The sequence below is a fragment of the Lynx canadensis genome, chromosome C2, assembly GCF_007474595.2.
Source record: "Lynx canadensis isolate LIC74 chromosome C2, mLynCan4.pri.v2, whole genome shotgun sequence".
NCBI classification, from domain to species: Eukaryota; Metazoa; Chordata; class Mammalia; order Carnivora; family Felidae; genus Lynx; species Lynx canadensis.
The window spans coordinates 150494270-150514093 of NC_044311.2; the positions used below are offsets into that span (position 1 = coordinate 150494270).

General features: G+C 44.7%; 1 protein-coding gene across 1 annotated transcript; it reads left to right on the plus strand.

Annotated features, from left to right (window-relative positions):
• Window positions 1-486: 486 nt before the first annotated feature.
• Window positions 487-12264, plus strand: RIPPLY3 (ripply transcriptional repressor 3). Its single transcript, XM_030329801.1, has 4 exons — window positions 487-661; window positions 1721-1787; window positions 7478-7545; window positions 11145-12264. The coding sequence occupies exons 1-4, from the start codon at window positions 558-560 to the stop codon at window positions 11467-11469; spliced, it is 564 nt and encodes a 187-aa protein (XP_030185661.1). The 5' UTR covers window positions 487-557; the 3' UTR covers window positions 11470-12264.
• Window positions 12265-19824: the final 7560 nt, after the last annotated feature.

The following is a 19824-nucleotide window of genomic DNA, read 5'->3' on the forward strand; positions in this document are numbered from 1 at the left end:
CGCAGCAACCAGAACCCCAGGGGCCGCGGGAAGAAGCCAGGGGCCCCTCCCCTCCCGCAGCGGGCTGGGGACACCCCCGGGCGAGGGTCCCGCCACCCCTGACCCATAAGGGTGAGTTCCTTGCAGAAATACACCCCCCCCCCCGTACGTGTCCTCTTCCCCGCGCTTCCCGAGACACTTGCCGTCGCCCATTCCCCTAGGTGCCTCGCCCCCGCCCTGGCAACCCTCCCTGGGTTTCCTTTGTCCCCGCCACACCCCTGCCCCGCGCTTCCAGAGTCCTCTCCAAGGATATCCCACCACCCCCCCCCCCACCCCCCGCGCCGCGCCTCTTCGGGACCTTTTCTGGTCCCTTCCCCCTCTCCGCCTTCCCTGTCCCCTCCCCGAGCCTCTCCTGCGCCCTCCCCGCCCCCTCCTCGGTTTCCCCTGTCCCCTCCCGCCCCGCCCCCGTTTTTAAACCTGGCGCCGAGCGCCCTGGTAGGTGAGCGCCCTCGCCCGAGCGGTTAGAGGCGCGGCCGAGTCGCTGGCGCCGCCGGAGGGGCGCTGGCTGTGCGGGCACCATGAGACCCGAGGCGGCGGCCGGAGCCCGGGAGGCGCGGGGGCGCGTCTGTCACTGCCCCGCCGACGGTCCCCGGAGGCCACCGCCGCCGCGCGGGCCCGAGAGGTGAGGGTGTCCCCGCGGTGCGACGGTGAGGGGGGCGCAGAGCGGGATGCCCCGCGCGCCGCTGAGTCCCCCCGAATCCGGGCGGAGCTCCGGAGCCCGACGGCGACGCAGGGCAAGTCCCTTAACCTTAGGGACGCAGAGTCCTCCGGGTTTCGGGGTACAGCGCCGAAGCGCGGAGGCCCAGGAACGCCCCGCGAGGAAATGGGCCAACGCTTCCATTCGTAGATCTGAAATCACTGGGCTGGGAACGTTGAAGTCTCGGGGCCTCTCGGCGTGCCTAACAGGGGTCCCCTCACGTTGACTGTCACAGGCTTGGTGGCAGTGTTTGGTTGGCCCTGTGCTTGGGGCTCAGCCCTTTCAAGGTAGTACAGTTAAAATCGAATTAGCCAAGGAGGCGTGGAAGGGGCTGCGTGGCTAGGCATCCTGACAGGAGAAAACCATTTGCCCCTTTTGCATCCTAGACTCCTTGTGGAGTGGTCTCTGCGAAGTCAAGATCCTTCAACAGCGCGGGTGGTGCGGTAGAAATTAATGAGCCACAAAGTAGCCAGCTACAGTGGGGAATCAATGGAAGAATCCAGTCAGGCTGGAAGAGAAATCCCTCAACTAATGTGTCCTCTGATCATTGCATCAGATTTGGGACTTCTCAAAACCCAATGAAGGCAGAGAACTGATAATGTGGCAAGGAGGAAAAAAAAAAAAAAGAGAGAGACCCCCCCCCCCCAAATGGTACTGGTTTATCCACAGACTGAGAACTTGAGAGAACTTTCTGGGGTATCCAGTGACCCTTTCTCAGGCAAACATTAGAATTGATAAGAATGATAACTCTTATGATATTTTTTTTTAAGTTTATTTGTTTTGAGAGGGAAAGAGAATACCAAGCAGGCTCTGCATGGTCATGGCAGAGCCCCACATGGGTCTCAATCTCACAACCATGAGATCGTGACCTGAGCTGAGATCGAGTTGGATGCTTAACTGACTGAGCCCCCCAGGTGCCCCTTATGACATAATTTTGAAAGAGCAGAAAATGCTGGGGTTCATCTCTGGTCCCTGCCTTTCCAGCCCCACGCCATGGAGACCTTGGATCCTGACACCCCAAGAAACTGAGCTGCCCGCAGCTGGAAACCCGGTAAGGTTAAGGGGGGCATTGTGGTATCCAACAGTTCAGCCAGAAAGTGGCACCAACTCAAAAATGACCATGAAGGCCTGTCCCTCTCTCGGTGGTCTAATACAGAAGTGCCTGTGGGTTTGGGATTGGGAGCCTGGGTGAGGCTGCTGTTAATCAGACCTGAGTCACATGCACAGATTGGGCTCCTGCTTGCTTCTCTCTCTCTCTCTGTCTTCTTTTGAATCTTGATTCATTTTTTGAGAGCAAGATGGAGACAGAGCATGAGTGGGGGAAGGGGAGAGAGAGAGAGGGAGACACAGAATCAGAAGCAGGCTCCAGGCTCCCATCACAGAGCCGGATGTGGGACTCGAACCCACAAACCATGAGATTGTGACCTGAGCTAAAGTCAGACACTTAACCGACTGAGTCACCCCGGCACCCCTGCTTGCTCCTTTCTTGAAAAGCAAAGCCTAGCTATGGCCTAGTTCTTTCAAGGGCATTCTGAGAGAAAGAAAGGGAGATTTCTTTTATGTTGTTTTTTCCCCTTGCAAACCAGCGGGTAGAGAGAGGAGGGGTTGGCTGTCTCTGGCTGCCTCCCCTCTCCTTAGAGAAAAGCCGAGGGTGCCATTACTGCTGGGCTGGTACCACAGTGCAAATAAGGGCAGAGACCAGTCTGGGGTGCCCAGAAGTTGCTGTTAAAAGCCCACCATCTGGCCCTTTCTGAAGGACTTTTGCCCAGTCTGCAAGCACTCCTGGGGTAATTCATGTTGTCTGAGCAAATACACTCTGGCTGAGGGCTTTGTGGGTAAAGATTAATCTCCACCACTATTCTTTTGTTTCCTGCACTGGTAACTAAATGGCTTTATACTTACTGAAGTAATGGCTTGCTTTCATAGAATTTACCTTTCCTTTTTAAAATCTTAAAATGTAAGCTGATGACTTTTATAATGCTGAAGAGCTAATCAGGCTGGGAAGGACCGTGTATTTAATTTACGTAACATGTGGTATATGTTATGTGTGCAGTTATTTGTAATATGATAAGAAATTCAGGTGCGGGAAAGCTGACCTTGGACTGTATTTTGATATCCAGACTACTTTATTAAATTAGCCTGGATAATGGAAGTTTTTAATTCAGTTGCTATTATTTAAAGAATGAAAAAAATACAATCTATATCAAATTAATGATTTTGTAGCCGAAATTAGTCTTAAACACATGCAATATCTAAATAATGGAAAATAATTTCGTCTTTTGCATCCAAGCTTAAGTTCGTTCTTAAATATAAGATTTAAGAGGTGCTTGGGAGAGGGAGAAAATATAGTTTACAATTGTGCGATTTTTTTTTTTTGTTAAATGAAATGTATATGGAGCGGTTGTTGCAAGAATAAAAATACTGTAGCACATTTATTAACGCAAGGCAGGTGGATTTTTTCCTATGATGACGAGAAGGCTATTTGTGAGAAAATTGTTAAGGTGTAGCAACTTTCTAGTTGATCGCTAGCATGGCACACTGGATAAAACAGTTGTGTCCATGGATTTGGCGGGGAGGTGCTCTGTGGGGGCTGCAGCGCACGCCGCCCTGCACGCCTGGACAGCTCTTTGTAGAGCCCACTTGGCGGGGCGAAGTCAGCGGGAGCCAGGGCCAGGTGAGCGCCGCCCGGCACCGGGAGGGACCGCTTCTTGCTCAACAGCGCCCTCTCCCGACGACGCGGGAGAACTCCTTGGCTCCCGGGCCCTGTTGTGTATTTCTGGAGAAATTGTAGGGCTGGATTGGAGGCCCTGTGCCCTGAGCCGTGGACTCACCCTCACCCATTTGGTATCCCTCCCTCTCCTTGGGGGCTGTCTGCCTCTCCTGCCTGGGGAAAATGAACGACAGCCTAATCCTTCGTTGACCTCTGTTGCATTTCTCTCCTTGCCACTTGTCGACCTTGCAAGGGAGGTGATTCCCTAAAAGGAGATGGGCCCATCCTCCCATCTCACGGGTTTCCCCGCACTTGCACTTTGTTGGAATCAGAGGCTGCATGGGGAGGAGAGGGGGAGACCCTCGTGAAAGTCTCTGCTTGTATCTCTTCTCTTACTCTTAAGGACACACACATTGACATACTTACTCTGTATGCATTTCTGTTCCCCTTGCATCATCAAAATATGAATGTTTAGACATTTCTGTCATCAGAAAAGGATCTTTAATTAGAGTGTATTTGTGACATAAAGTTTTTATTTTTATTTATTTAGTTTTTTTTCTTTCTTTTTTTATTTTTTTAGAGAGAGAGAGAGAGAGAGCATGAGTCGGGGGCAGAGGGAGGTGGGGGAGAGAGAGAGAGAGAGAGAGAGAGAGAATCTTAAGCAGGCTCCATGCTCGGTGCAGAGCCTGACATGGGGCTCGATCCCCTGATCCTGGGGTCATGACCTAAGCCGACATCAAGAGTCGGGTGCTCAACGGACTGAGCTACCCAGACCCCCTGGCATAAAGTTTTTAAAGCTGTGTATGTTTGTGGGTAAAGTTTTACAGTTTTTAAAGGTGTATTGAATGTTTCAGAGTCTGGTTAGAATTACTCAGTTTATTTTGTTTGAAAATTTTTTTCCACGTTTATTTTTGAGAGAGAGAGAGAAAGAACTTGAGTGGGGGAGAGGCAGAGAGAGAGCTCCGGAGACGCAGAATCTGAAGCAGACGCAGGGCTGGAACCCACAAGCCGAGAGATCATGGCCTGAGCCAAAGTCGGATGCTTAACCAACTGAGCCACCCAGGTGCCCCTAGAATTACTTGCTTTAAAGGAAGCTGTTTCTCTGTACTAACACTGCCTTTTGGTGCCACCAAAGTGTGTGCAAAGTTGTATTAGACACAGCCATCACCGGATAGAAAATCACCTCCGACAGCCCAGGATTGCTTCCTGTGGTGGAGTGAGCATTTAGAGCTATTTTATAAAGACAAATAAAGCTTAACACAGACATGATTCTCTGGAGTCCTCAAAAAGTGAACTTCATTTTGGAGAAGGTCTTGCTCAAAGAGCCTCATTTTCTTTCCCTATTAGCTCAGCACAGCATATTGGAAAGAAATATGGTTGGTAAAACATAATGACGTTTGGGGTGCCTCGGTGGCTCAGTTGGTTGAGCGTCCAACTTCAACTTAGGTCATGATCTCACAGTTTGTGAGTTCGAGCCCCATGTCGTGCTCAGTCCACTTTGGATGATCTTCTCTCTCCCTCTCTCTCTGCCCCTCCCTCACTCATGTGCATTCTCTTGCTCTCTCAAAAATAAATAAACATTAAAAAATATAAATATACATATGTGTGTGTATATATATACACACACATTTATATGTATGTATGTACATATATATGTATATATAAAATGACGTTTGCTCACAAAGACCACACATATCACTGCAGGATGGAAGGATGCGATGATCGTTGGTGACAGTCCTCCGACTCCTTCCTTGTCACACTCCAGAAGATTTTGTCTCCCTCTCGATCTGGCTCCATGCAACCCAAGGGCTGGGGTTTCTAATCCATGGCCCCAGCCCATTTCCGCTCACTTTCAAGCTGTCCCCGGATGGTCTGTCCCAAGACACCCCACTTCGTGCTTTCCATATAACTAAAACTTTCAGAGCGCTAACATCAAATGGCAATTTCTGCCCTCTCAACCCCTTAGATAATCTGGCCACAGTTCAGGCCAAATTCTTTGAGATTCAGGACCTCACAGAATGGGCAGAAAGGGGTCAGCCCTGGACCGGAAGAGTGATTGTCCTTTCTCTCACTAGCACCTACTCTGGTCACAGCGTGGACAAGCCTGGCACTCTCTCTCTCTCTCTCTCTCTCTCTCTGTTTGTGTCTTATCTCCATCAATGTTGTCCTTAGTTGCTCAGCCTAGCTTTTCTTTCCTCCACTCCTGATATTCAGGTGGTCACAGGGTTTTTTGAATACTACTGAAGTGCCCTTGAAATCCATCTTTCCTTTCCCTTCCTGTCACTGTCCAGATCTTTATTACCTCTTGCTGTGTGCCTCTGGGCCCTTACCTCCCCAACCTAGGCTATGCACTACTCCCAGGGGCCACCGTTATCCTTAAAATACAGGTCTGACTATTGAACTCCTGACTTCAAAATCAGCAGTGGTCTTTACTGCTGCCTCCAGAATGAAACTGAGACTCAAAAATGGGTATTCAAGGGGCGCCTGGGTGGCTCAGTCGATTAAGCGTCTGACTTTGGTTCAGGTCATGATCTCATGGTTCATGAGTTCGAGCCCCGCATCGGGCTCTGTGCTGACAGCTCAGAGCCCGGAGCCTGCTTCAGATTCTGTGTCCCTGTCTCTGCCCCACCCCTGCTTGTCTCTGTCTCTCTCTGTCAAAAATGAATAAATGTATAAATGTTAACAAAAAAAAATAGGGATTCAAGGTGTCCTGTAATGAGGATTCAGCTTCCTGTTGGAGCCCATTTACTACCACAGCTTCTCGTTCATTCCACACTGGGCTCCTCACTCTTCCCCATCTGTGCCCCTCAGAACTTGATGCTCTTCTCTGCCAGGAATGGTCTCAGAATCACACATTCAAATGCCACTGAGGTCTCTGCCAGGCCTCCCATGAACCTTTCCCTCCTCCCTGCTTAGAATTGCTGGCATCTTGCTATATGATGCTTTGTAGTGCGGCTATTTGTGTGTGTGTCTTTTCCAATTATATTTAAAAAGCCTGAACTGGGGGCGCGTGGGTGGCTCAGGCTTAAAATCAATAGGAAAAGACCATCCAGAGAGAACGTAGGCAAACAGGTGATTCAAAGACAAGAAGAGGCACCTGGGTGGCTCAGTTGGTTAAGCATCTGACTCTTGAATTCGGCTCAGGTCGTGATCCCAGGGTTGTGGGATTGAGCCCCACATCAGGCAACACACTGGGCATGGAGCCTGCTTGAGATTCTCTCTCTCTCTCTCTCTCTCTCTCTCTCTCAAAGAAAAAAAAAAACCAATCCTGAACTGAAGGACTGTGTCAGACGGACTCCTCTTTCCATCTTTGAATCCCTCACAGTCCCCAGGACATCACTGTCAACAGGAAGAGGAAGAGAGACTTATCAAATACTGTTAAGGTGTTGGGGCACCTGGGTGGTTAAACGTTAAGCATCCAACTTTGGCTCAGGTCATGATCTCACGGTTCACAAGATTGAGCCCTGTGTCGGGCTCTGTGCTGACATCTCGGAGCCTGGAGCCTGCTTTGGATTCTGTGTCTCCCTCTCTCTCTGCCGCTCCCCTGTTCACACTCTGTCTCTCTCTCAAAAATAAATAAAACATTAAAAATTTTTTTTAAAAAAAGATTGAGAACTCGATCCATGTTCCCCTTAAGAATAAGGAGGATGAGGGGCACCTGGGGGGCTCAGTCGATTAAGCATCTGACTTCAGCTCAGGTCATGATCTCACGGTTCGTGGGTTCAAGCCCCGCATTGGGCTCTGGGCTGACAGCTGGGAGCCCGGAGCCTGCTTCGGATTCTGTGTCTCCCTCTCTCTCTGCCCGTCCCCCACTCACACTGTCTCTCTCTCTCTCTCTCTCTCTCTCTCTCTCTCTCAAAAATAAACATTAAAAATTTAAAAAACCCACAAATACTGTTAAGGTATTTACATTGTCTCTAAAATTGGTACTGATACTAAGAAGGGCAGACCACTTAGATTATATTTTTTTAGAATTTCAGGATGCTACTTCAGACAGACTATATCTGTGTTTGATGTGTCTGTCTTTGCAGCTTGAACCTGGTGATGACCGGCAAACTCCGGGATCAAAGGGTGCCTTTGGGTTTCAGCATCCTGTAAGGTAACATGACTTCACAGCAAGAAATATGTTCTTTCTTTTTAATAGAAGCATAAGTATACTTTAGTGTCCTCACCTGTGTACATTCTCAACAAAGTGGAAAATAATTCAGTATAGTCTTCTGTATTTAGTTCTTACCCAAAGGAACTTCAAGGATATTTTGTTGGATTTCTGGAATTCATTCATTCATTCAGTGTTCCAGTTGCAAATTGGATTGACCTCTTTCCTTTATGTCTTTTGTTTATACCTCTCACTACATATTATGTCTTGTGTTAAATTTTTTTTAATGTTTATATTTATTTTGGGGAAGGGGAGGGGCAGAGAGAGAGGGGGCCAGAGGATCCCAAGTGGGCTTTGTGCTGACCTCAGAGATCATGATTCGGGCTCGAATCAACCAACCGTGAGATCACGATCTGAGCTGAAGTCAGATGCTTAACCGACTGAGCCACCCAGGTGCTCCTGTCTTGTGTTAAATTTAATTGGATATGAATTACATATGTGTATCTGTTTATTTACTTAAGTACTTAAGTACATTTCTATTTCTTTCCCAGAATATAAGTTAGCGTATTGTCTAGAGCAAAGTAGACCTTGAAAATATGTGTGTGACCGAACAAGGGATTGGTTGGAGGGTTCTCCCACCGTTGGCTTCTCCGGCCTCTCTGTGCTCCCATGGTCCTTCCTGGTGGGGATCAGGCCTCTCACTACTGTATCCCTCTTACATTTCATCCATTTTAGGCGGGTGGCTCATGCTCAGGAATTTTTTATCTGTTTCTCTGTCTCTTTCTCTCCCCATCTCTCATTTCCTGCAGCAGAATGAATCTAGTCTGTGCTACTCCTCATGAAAGTATTTTTACCCTGGTTATCCCGGAAAACTGAAAGCTCTAGTAAAACCCAGAGATACTAACTGCTAGAGATGCACTTGAAAGACCTTCAGACTGGTCAAAGAGTGATTTCTGGAAAAGGGAAGCTTTCCTAGTGTCCCTTACACCTGTGGTCTTTATTCCCCACGGGACTGGGGAAGCTTTAAAAATACAGACGCTGGGGGGCTCCCCTGGGAGTGTTGACTCATTTGTCCTGGGAAAGGCCTAGGTGTCTGTATTCGTACGGTCTCCCAGGTGATCCCAGTGTGCATGGGGGATGAACCTGCCACCCCCTCTCTTGCCCTGTGAGCGTCCACCTGCACGACCCACCCGTGGACCTGCCGGCCGCGGATGCTCTGGGGCTGCTCCCCAATTTTTGTTTCATTGAAAATGCAGTGACTGGTGAGGCATGCGTTACAAACTGAGTGCACAATTTTATCTTTTTATTACAGAAAATTTCAAACACAGACAAAAGTGGAGAGAACGGTACAGGGACCCACATGCCTGTCACCAGCCTCAATAATTATCAGCCGTCTTCAGACCTGATGGTGTTTATCACCTTCTCCAACCTATTTTTTTAATTGTTGTTAGAATATTTTAAAGCAATTCCAGATATCCTACTAATTCACATTCCCCTGCAATTACTTCAGCATTACAGCTAACTTTTAATATGGCCAAACCCTGGGGGCACCTGGGTGGTTCAGTCAGTTAAGCGCTGATTTCGGCTCAGGTCGTGATCTGACAGTTCGTGAGTTCGAGCCCCACGTCGGGCTCTGTGCTCACAGCTCAGAGCCTGGAGCCTGCTTCAGATTCTGTGTTTCCCTCTCTCTCTGCCCCTCCCCTGCTTACTTGCTCTCTCTCTCTCTCTCTCAAAAATAAACAAACATTGAAAAAATTTGTAAAAGAAAATATGGCCAAACCCTAAACTATGTTTGTAGTTTATATTTTATTTACACATGTTATATAATATAGAATTTATGTTATTTATATTTTATACAATATAGAAATATGTCACATTTTTACATTTTATATTTAAATTTATATTTTTATATAACATTACTTGTATTTTATATAATATAGAAATATATATATATTTAAAGTATATATATACATATATGTATATATGTATAAAGTATATATATACATATATGTGCATATATATACATGTATACATATATATTTTTTTCTTCTGTTTGTTGCAGAGTTCCTCAACCCCAGCACTATTGAACTTTGAGCTGATGATTGTTTGTTGTAAGGGGCTGTTGTGGGCATGACGCAATGTTCAGTGGAATCACTGGCCTCTGCCTACCACATACTAATAGCTTCTCCTCAGTTGTGGCAACCAGAAAGGTCTCCAGACGTTGCCACGTGTCCCCTGGAGGCTGAGAATCCCTGGCTTATCAGAAATCTTGGGACGTTCAGAATTGTCACGCATTATTTATAGCAGGGTGTTTCTGCTCTTTTCTCCTCCATCCAAAAAGAGGGAAATGGAAATCAGCTCTACAGGGGCGCCTGGCTGGCTCGGTCGGTAGAGTGTGTGACTCTTGATCTCGGGGTTGTAGGTTCGAGTCCCATGCTGGGTGTAGAAATTACTGAAAAATATAAAAAAATAAATCAGCTTTGCAACTAAGTAGTGATCAGTTGATACCCCCTCTCAGTTCCTCAGGAGACCTCAGGGGAAAACGCCAATAAATTAGTGAGTAAATGGTAAGAAAAAAGGATTATGGGGAGAGTGAGGGGTATTTTAAATACTTCCCATGTGTAACTGGAATCCTGAATTCTATAAAACCTGGATTTAGAGGTTCCAAATTTATATATTTAGGTTATTTCCCTTCCTTCCTTCTTTTCTTTCTTCCTATTCTTTAGACTAGACAAATAACCAGGGTTACCATCTTCTGTACTGGCAAAGTGAGGAACCCACCCCTATCACTTTTCTAGAGCAACGTCCAGAAAGATTAGCTGCTTCTCTAGACTGGGGCCTCAGGGTCAAGTTTCCTCCAGGGCCCAAAGGGCTACAACGTTCCCCATGCTCAGGGGTGTTAGGGAGAGTGGGACCTAACCTAAACAGGACATATATTCTCCAGGATAAATCAAGTTCTCCATTCGATCAGAGTGAGACTCTTCATCTTGAAACTTGGTGTTTTAATTCCCTCTTACCGTCACGGAAGCAGACCCTTTTTCCTGTGTTGGTCTAAATTGATTTGCTCACTCACGTTTTAGCTCATTTCTGAACTGGTGTAGGGTTCCTCACCAGCTCTCTCCACCTGCCCACAGTCTTGTGTTCTGGTGACTTAGAAAACACACCTTGGGGTGCCTAGGTGGCTCAGTTGGTTAAGCGTCCGACTTCAGCCTCAGCTCATGGTTTCATCGCTCCTAAGTTCAAGCCTCGCGTCAGGCTCTCTGCTGACAGCTCAGGGCCTGGAGCCTGCATTGGATTCTGTGTCTGTGCCTCTCTCTGCCCCTCCCCAGCTCACAATCTGTCTCTCTCTCTCTCTCTCAAAAATAAATAAACATGAAAGAAAGAAGGAAAGAAAGAAAGAAAGAAAGAAAGAAAGAAAGAAAGAAAGAAAGAAAAAAAAAGGAAAGAAAAGAAAAGAAAGAAAAGAAAACACTCAGGGCACAGTGAAGGCAAGATCAGAGAGGGAGATTGGGAGTTAGCTGCTTTTAGGGAAGAGGACCCTCTCGATGGAGTTCAGCATTGTTTCGGGGTGATTAATGGTGTATTTTTTTCTTAAATATTAGACTTTATTTACCCATTTCAAAGCGCCAAGAGTATCTGCAGAGTTCTGGGGAAAAAGTGCTGGCCAGCTTCCCGGTGCAAGCCACAATCCACTTCTACAACGATGAATCCGATTCAGACGATGAAGAACAAGAAGAAGAAACCCAGTCTTCCGAACTTCAGTGCCAGGAGACAGAAGGTCAGGCGGAGAATGGCCCAGGAGGGAAGGGCAAGGGCCAGCTCACAAACCTGGGACGGAGGTCTGTAGGACACGGTGGCCTCAGTGGTAAGGGTCTACTCCCTCATGGTGACTCTCTGGGGAGCACAGAGTGTTCCTCACCCAAATAAATGGGGTCTCTCTCCCACGCCAGACCTGGCTCACACGCACTCCTGGGGACAGCCGTGCCAGGACACCTTGCATTTCCCTTGGTGTTTGGGGGTCAGGGACTACCTCTGGCCAGGACGCCACTCACAGCCAGAACTTAGCTTTTAACTTTTCCTTCTCCTGGTGATTCTCTTCAGGGCACTCATGCACACTGTTGAGAAAGGATTCCGGGACCAGGAGAAGGTTTGTGTTGACATGGGTTGTTATTAGTTGGGACCAGCTTTCAAAGCACCATTTACCATTGTCACTGTGCCATCAAGTGACAGATTATTCCAGTATAGGTTACGACCCCACCTGTGCCTCTCACGTAACCTTGGACTCTTTATTTAGCGATTTCTACTTTTGTAAAAATGGCGGAGCTATTGTCCCAGGGTTGACGTATTTGCTTACTGGCAAAATATTTATGAAAAATAAATAAAACTGAATAATTTCCATAAGAGTAACAGAAATTTTAAATGTGGATTTTTAGGGGACAATTCTGGATAAAAATTTGTGATTCTTGTCTAAGGGCTGAGTGTATGAATAAATGGAGAGAAGAGCTTTAACTCTTAGTTGGGGACTGGTTTGGGCTTATTACTTGAGTAGAATAACACTGTGTTCAATCAAATTATCTAATATAAAATTATTTCCATTTTTTTAATATTTTGATGATTAAATGAGTGCACTCCACAAGTTTATCACTTAACTGTCTTACATGTGGTTGTTTTCCTATATATAGTACATTATATAAATTTATACTTGAAATAAATATTTTGAAAGAAAAATGTTTGATAATCACCTTTTTTGTGTAAAATAATTTCATTTATTTATTTATTTATATTGTTTTTTTTTTTTTAAGTAATCTCTACACCCATGTGGGACTCAGACTTAGAACCCTGAGATCAAGAGTTGTACGCTTCGCCCACTGAGCCATCCGGGCACTCCATGTTTAAGACAATTTTAGATTTTATTTTTTTTATTTTTTTTATTTTTATTTTTTTTTAAATTTTTTTTTTCAATGTTTATTTATTTTTGGGACAGAGAGAGACAGAGCATGAACGGGGGAGGGGCAGAGAGAGAGGGAGACACAGAATCGGAAACAGGCTCCAGGCTCCGAGCCATCAGCCCAGAGCCTGACGCGGGGCTCGAACTCACGGACCGCGAGATCGTGACCTGGCTGAAGTCGGACGCTTAACCGACTGCGCCACCCAGGCGCCCTACAATTTTAGATTTTAATTAGTGCCTGCTTTAAAGTTTTTAAAAGTTTGTCAGAGTGTTTTCATATTTAACTCTTTAAATGATATTAATTGTGTTTAAGAATATAAAAGTGTAAAAAGAATGTAGACAGGATTGTAACCTCGATGCTCAAAAAGTCCATTAATATTAAAAAAAAAAAATGGAGCTAGGGGCACCTGGGTGGCTCAGTTTGTTAAATGTCCAACTTCAGCTCAGGTCGTGATCTTGTGGTTCATGGGTTTGAGCCCCGCGTCGGGCTCTGTGCTGACAGCTTAGAGCCTGGAGCCTGCTTCAGATTCTGTGTCTCCCTCTTCTCTCTGCCCTTCCCCTTGTGCCTGGTCTCTCTATCAAAAAAGAAAAAAAAAATTGGAGTAATATATGCAAATATTTTAACAATCCAAACAGTATAGAAAAGTATACATTTGCATAGTAAGTCACCCTCTCCTGTTTTGCTCTTTCTCTGTGCAAAATACCCAACATCAATTGTTTTTTATTTGTCTACCTCTTTAAAAATTGCTGGTTGTAGGGCACCTGGGTGGCTTAGTCGGTTGAACATCCGACTCTTGATTTTGGCTCAGGTCATGATCCCAGGGTCATGGGATCAAGCCCCGCATAGGGCTCCATGCTGTGTGTGGAGCCTGCTTGAGATTCTCTCTCTCTCCCTCTGCCCCTGTCCTGCACCCATGGTCCCATGCTTTCTCTCTTTCTAAAATAAAACAAAAATAAAAATTACTTTCTTGCTTTCTTTCTTTCTTAATAACTGGAAATTTGTACCTCTTAATCCCCTTTATTTCACCCATCCCCCATCCACTTTGCTTCTGGCAATCACCACCATTTAAGAGTATTTAAAAGTCTGTTTTGTCTGGCCATTTGCTTTGTTTTTGAGATTCCACATATAAGTGAAATCATATGGTATTTGTCCATCCATAGTGTTGCAAATGGCAAGATCTCATTCTTTTTTATGGCTGAGTAATATCCCATTATCTATCTCTGTCTCTATCTCTATCTCTATCTATCTCTATCTCTATCTCACATCTTTATCCATTTATCTCTTCACAGACACTTGGGCTGCTTCCATGTCTTGGCTGTTGTAAATAATGCTGCAGTAAACACAGAGGTGCATCTGTCTTTTCAAATTCGTGTTTTTGCTCTCTTTGGGTAAATACGGAGCTGTGGAATTACTGGTTCTATTTTTAAGTTTTTGAGGATCCTCCATAACTGTTTTCCACAGTGGCTGCATCAATTTTCATTCCCGCCTGTAGTGCACAAGAGTTCCTTTTTTTTTTTTTTTCACATCCTCCCTGACACTTGTTATTTCTTGTCTTTTTTTAAGATTTTATTTTTAAGTAATCTCTACACCCATAGTGGGACTCGAGCTTACATCCCTGAGATTGAGTCACACACTCTACTGGCTGAGCCAGCCAGTCGCCCCTATTTCTTGTCTTTTTTAAAATTTAATGTCTTATTTATTTTTTTTTTTATTTTTGAGACACAGAGACAGAGCATGAACAGGGGAGGGGCAGAGAGAGAGGGAGACGCAGAATCTGAAGCAGGTTCCAGGCTCTGAGCCGTGAGCACAGAGCCCGACACGGGGCTCGAACGCACAGACCGTGAGATCATGACCTGAGCCGAAGTCGGACGCTCAACCAACTGAGCCACCCAGGCGCCCCTTGTCTTTTTGATACTAGCCGTTCTGATAGGTGTGAGGTGGTATCTCCTTGTGGTTTGATTTCATTTCCCTGATGGTGACTGACACTGAGCATCGTTTCGTGTGCCTGTTGGCCATCTGAATGTCTTCTTTGGAAAAATGTCTATTTAGATCCTCTGCTCATTTTTTAATCGGATTGTTTGATTTTTTTTTTTTTGGCGTTTTTTTTCCTCTTTTCAGATTTTTTCTTCAAAAATTTTTTTTGTTAATATGATTATTTTACTTGTTTAAAGTACCTTTTTTCAAACTTTAAAACAATTCTACCTGGGCTTATTTCAGAAAGGATTTACGATGGCGTCCTATTTTGCCAGGTTGTAACAGAAAAACATTAGAAGTCTTACCCTTACTGTCCCTTCATCTGATGCTTGAGATGAAGCTTCGGTCATCACATTTGGCTTTGTTTAGTTTTCTCAATAAATCAGTTTTACTGAGAAAAAAAGATCTGGCCCAGTTGCCCGTTTCCCATCAAGAAAACAAACTTGGTCTGCCACATATTCACTTATAAACTATACATTATATGGAACCATTTGAAATTGCTGTTTGGCTGTTTTGACCTCCATTTCCATTCGTTTACAAAAAAGAAAAAAAAGTCACCTTGATGGCGTTTTCTAAAACCTACATTTCTCCTTCATTTTCTGCAACAGCTTGCCTGATAATGATGTAGAAAACAGAGATCACATGTGGTACCATCTATACACTTTTTCTCCAGAATCTTTAAAAATTTCGAATGAAGTCAGCCACTCCAACAATGGTTACAATTAGCCAGGTTTCCATTAAATGTGTTATTTTGAATAAGTAATTTGTGGTTCCGGCTGACTTCTATGAGACATCTTTTAGTGGCTCACAAAAAAATAGCTCCTAATGAATGTGATTATTGAAACAGAATCTTGCAAATACCAGGGGCTGAAGCACGCTGGAAACATTTGTACTTTCACCCAGCTGTATGACAAGCCTCCCACGCTGGGTAATTTGCTGTAATATTTGTTTCTTCGTGTCTCCAGTGCATTTTCTATGAGCCTTCCAGCGGATTTGCCGACAAAAAAATGCATTTCAATGTGTGGCCATATTGTTTCCTGTTTGCTATTTTAACCGCTGTTACTGTGGTAGGAAGAAAAAGTATCCTCTCCAGTGCTATATTTCTTTTTGAACTTCTGTATTAAACAAGAAATTGCAAAATAATCTAAACATTTATTGTTAAGGTCGGTGAAATTTGGTAGACTGCTAGGTTGAGGTTCACGTGATTTTAAACATACCAGTAAAATCTGAGGTACTATCTATGCCTTGCTGGAGGTTCAATGATCATGTGTTAATAACCCAATTTTTTTTCTTGAGAATTTCAATTATTTTTTGCTCGCTTCCTATCAGATCTTCTTACTTGTTATGTGGCTGAACATAAGCTTGTGAGAAAAGCAGGTTTCAGCTTTGTCATTTTCTTGTGGTTTGCCTGTGCTTCGATTACCTGTATTATTTTCAACCCAATTTCTTGGTCAGAAATTTTTTTTTTTGATCTATAATTTACACACTATAAAATTCAATTTTTTAAAAAGTTTATTTATTTTGAAAGAGAGAGATTGAGAGCATGAGCAGGGAAGGAGCAGAGAGAGGGGGAGAGAAAGAATCCCAAGCAGGCTCCACTCTGACAGTGAAGAAAGAGCCCCACACTGGGCTTGGACTCATGAACTGTGTGATCATGACCTGAGCCGAAATCAAGGTTCCAATGCTTAACTGACTGAGCCATCCAGGCACTCCTAAAATCACATTTTAAGAGAGTAACAATTCAGCAGTTTTCGGTGCATATTCACAGAGTTGCATAACCACCCCCTACTATCAAGTTCCAGAATATTTTCATCATTCCAAAAAACCCCACCATATCCATTAGCCCCTAATGGTCACTCCCATTGCCCGCTTCACCCCAGCCTCTGTCAACAACTAATCTACTTTCTGTCCCCCTGGATTTCTTTTTGTAGGCATTTCGTGTAAATGGAGTCACCACATGTGGCCTTTTATGTCTGGCTCATTTCACTTAGCATAATGTTTCCAAGGTTCTTCCATGATGAAGCATGTATCAAAGTTTCATTGCATTTTATGGCCTGAATAACGTTTTATTGTATGGCTACACCCCATCTTATATACCCATTCATCAGTTGATGGACACTTGGGTTTTCACTTTGGGGCTCTTATGAATAATACTCCTATGAACATTTGTGTACAAGGGTTTGTGTGGACATAATATTTTCATCTCTCTTTGGAATATCCCCAGGAGTGGAATTCTTGGGTCAAAGATAGCTTTTTTTTTTTTTTTTTTTTAATGTTGACTTATTTTTGAGAGAGAGAGACAGAGCATGAGTGGGGAGGGGCAGAGAGAGAGGGAGACACAGAATCTGAAGCAGGCTCCAGGCTCCAGGCTCTGAGCTGTCAGCACAGAGCCTGACACGGGGCTCGAACCCACAAACTGAGATCATGACCTGAGCTGAAGTCAGACGCTTATGACTGAGCCACCCAGGCACCCCCAAATGATAGCTCCTTTTACCTGAGAAACTGCCAGAAGTTTCCAAAGCAATTGCACCATTGTCCATTCCCATCAGCAGCACATGAAGGTTCCAATTTGTCTGCATCCTTGGTTATGCTTGTGACTGTTTTTCTGATTACAGCCAGCCTAGTGGGTCTGAATGGATACCTCACTGTGGTTTTGATTTGCAGTTCCCTAATGACTAATGATGGACACTTTTCATGTGCTTCCTGGCAATTTGTACATCTTCTTTGATGAAATGTCGATTCCAGGGGCGCCTGGGTGGCGCAGTCGGTTAAGCGTCCGACTTCAGCCAGGTCACGATCTCGCGGTCCGGGAGTTCGAGCCCCGCGTCGGGCTCTGGGCTGATGGCTCAGAGCCTGGAGCCTGTTTCCGATTCTGTGTCTCCCTCTCTCTCTGCCCCTCCCCCGTTCATGCTCTGTCTCTCTCTGTCCCAAAAATAAATAAACGTTGAAAAAAAAATTTTTTAAAAAATGTCGATTCCAGTCTTTGTGCGTTTTCTAACTGGGTTGTCTTTTTCTTGTTGAATTGTGATAATTGGGCAGAATTATTTTTAAAACGCTTTGTCTTTCTGGTGTGTGTTTAGTTACAATTGGTTAACACAACCTATAAATCTACGCCATCACACATGTATACACGGCAATATACTGGGCCCAATAAGTACAGGTGACTCCATCACCTGCTGTTAGGCAAACCTTCTTCCTGTCTCACGAGACCTTGTATGACCCATGACCAGGTGCCAAGCAAAGGTACCAGTGTCGATCTGTGCATTGAATTAACAAGGATGAGGGGCGCCTGGGTGGCTCAGTCGGCTGGGTGTCCAACTTGAGCTCAGGTCATGAGCTCACGGTTCATGGATTTAAGCCCACGTCAGGCTCTGTGCAGACAGTTCGGAGCCTGGAGCCTGCTTTGGACTCTGTCTTCCTCTCTCTCTGCCCCTCCCCCACTTACACTCTGTCTCTCAAAAATAATAAATGTTAAAAAAATTTTGTAATAAAATAAATTAATAGAGGTTAAATTAAATTATTTAAAATTTTTTTTAGACTTCTAAAACTCCAGAACTCCCAATATTCCTTATGGATTTCTTTGCACCTTCCCCTGGGCTGTGTGCACCCACTGTGCAGAAGCCCCGACTTGGTTAAAGGCACAGTGCTAATGGCTTCACCAACTCAGATTTGATTTCTACACGATCCAGTTACACTAGCTCAGAGAAAATTTCATTCTGAATAAGGAAATAAGCAAATCCTTGTTCTGCAAATTCCTGTTATTGGCCTGGAGAGAGACAGATAAGGCTGCAGGGCCGTGCTGCACCTGACCCATTGCTCCCCAGTGGAATGTTCCACCACCTGGTTTGCAGTCCATCTTCAATAACATTATGTTCCCTCAGGGGAAACAACATTAGTCCTCGAAGAAGGCTGCAACGAAATAAAATATGTACCACTGACCAGCCAGTAGGCTCACAGATTTTTACTTTTCAGGACTTTGGAGTAAATTCTGGTGGGCTTTCTACAAAGGAAGTGGAGATTTTATTTTAGGTAGATTTTAGAATTTTTTTAAATGTTTTTATTTATTTTTGAGACAGAGAGAGACAGAGCATGAGCAGGGGAGGGGCAGAGAGAGAGGGAGACACAGAATCCGAAGCAGACTCCAGGCTCTGAGCTGTAAGCACAGAGCCCAATGCGGGGCTCGAACTCAAGAACTGTGAGATCATGACCAGAGCCAAAGTCGGATGCTTAACCGACTGAGCCACCCAGGCGCCCACATTTTAGGTAGATTTTAAAGTAAGGCATAAAACTCTCTCTGAAATTATATAAAAGATTATCATTTCTCTTTATATTCCAGAGGTCTATTTGAATAATATATTGAAAAACACATTTTTTTGGGGGGAAATTTCATAGCAATTTTATTATAAATACTAACATTAAGAAATAAAGCATCCTTTCTTCCCTCCAGGCTAATTTTTCATTGTAAATTTTTTATTGAAGAATGACACCTGTGAAAACATATGGCATAAGCTTGATATGTATTTGCAAGGTTAATATGATCATGCAAACAGCACTCCAGATCAAATAGAAAACACAAGTAGGGGCACGTGGGTGGCTCAGTCTGTTAAGGGTCTGATCTCAGCTTAGGTCATGATATCACAGTTTGTGAGTTTGAGCCCTGCATCAGGCTCTCTGCTGTCAGCACAGAGCCTGCTTCGGGTCCTCTGTGCCCCTCTCTCTCTGTCCCTGTTCATTCTCTCTTTGTCTCTCTCAAAATAAGTAAATTGAAAAAAAAAAAAAACCTCAAAAAAGTTTTAGGGGTGCCTGGGTTGCTCAGTTAAGTGTCCAACTTCGTTCAGCTCAGGTCTTCATCTCCCGGTTCATGAGTTCGAGCCCCGCGTCGGGCTCTGTGCTGACAGCTCAGAGCCTGCAGCCTGCTTTGGATTCTGTGTCTCCCTTTCTCTCTGCCCCTCTCCGACTCATGCTCTGTCTCTCAGTCTCTCTCTGAAAAATAAATAAACATTAAAAAACACATTTAAAAAAAAAAAGGAAACACAACTAGCCCCCTAGGATAAGTCCATGTGCTCCCTTCCGGTCATGACCCCCTCTTACACTATAGACTCCATTTGACAGGTTTTGAACTTGAGATCAGTAGGATCACAGGACATGTGCTCTTTCCTGTCTGGCTTCTTTCCTTGACATTCGTTTGTGAGATTCTTTCAAACTGTGTAGGCAGTTGTAGGGGTCTCATTCTCTGCTGAAGAGACCCCCACTGTGTGGCTGTACCACATGTGTCCATCCCCTCTCCTTGTGGTGCGTATGTGGTTTGTTTCCAGCTTGGGGCTATGAGAAATAACACTTCTTCAACTGTTTCCATACC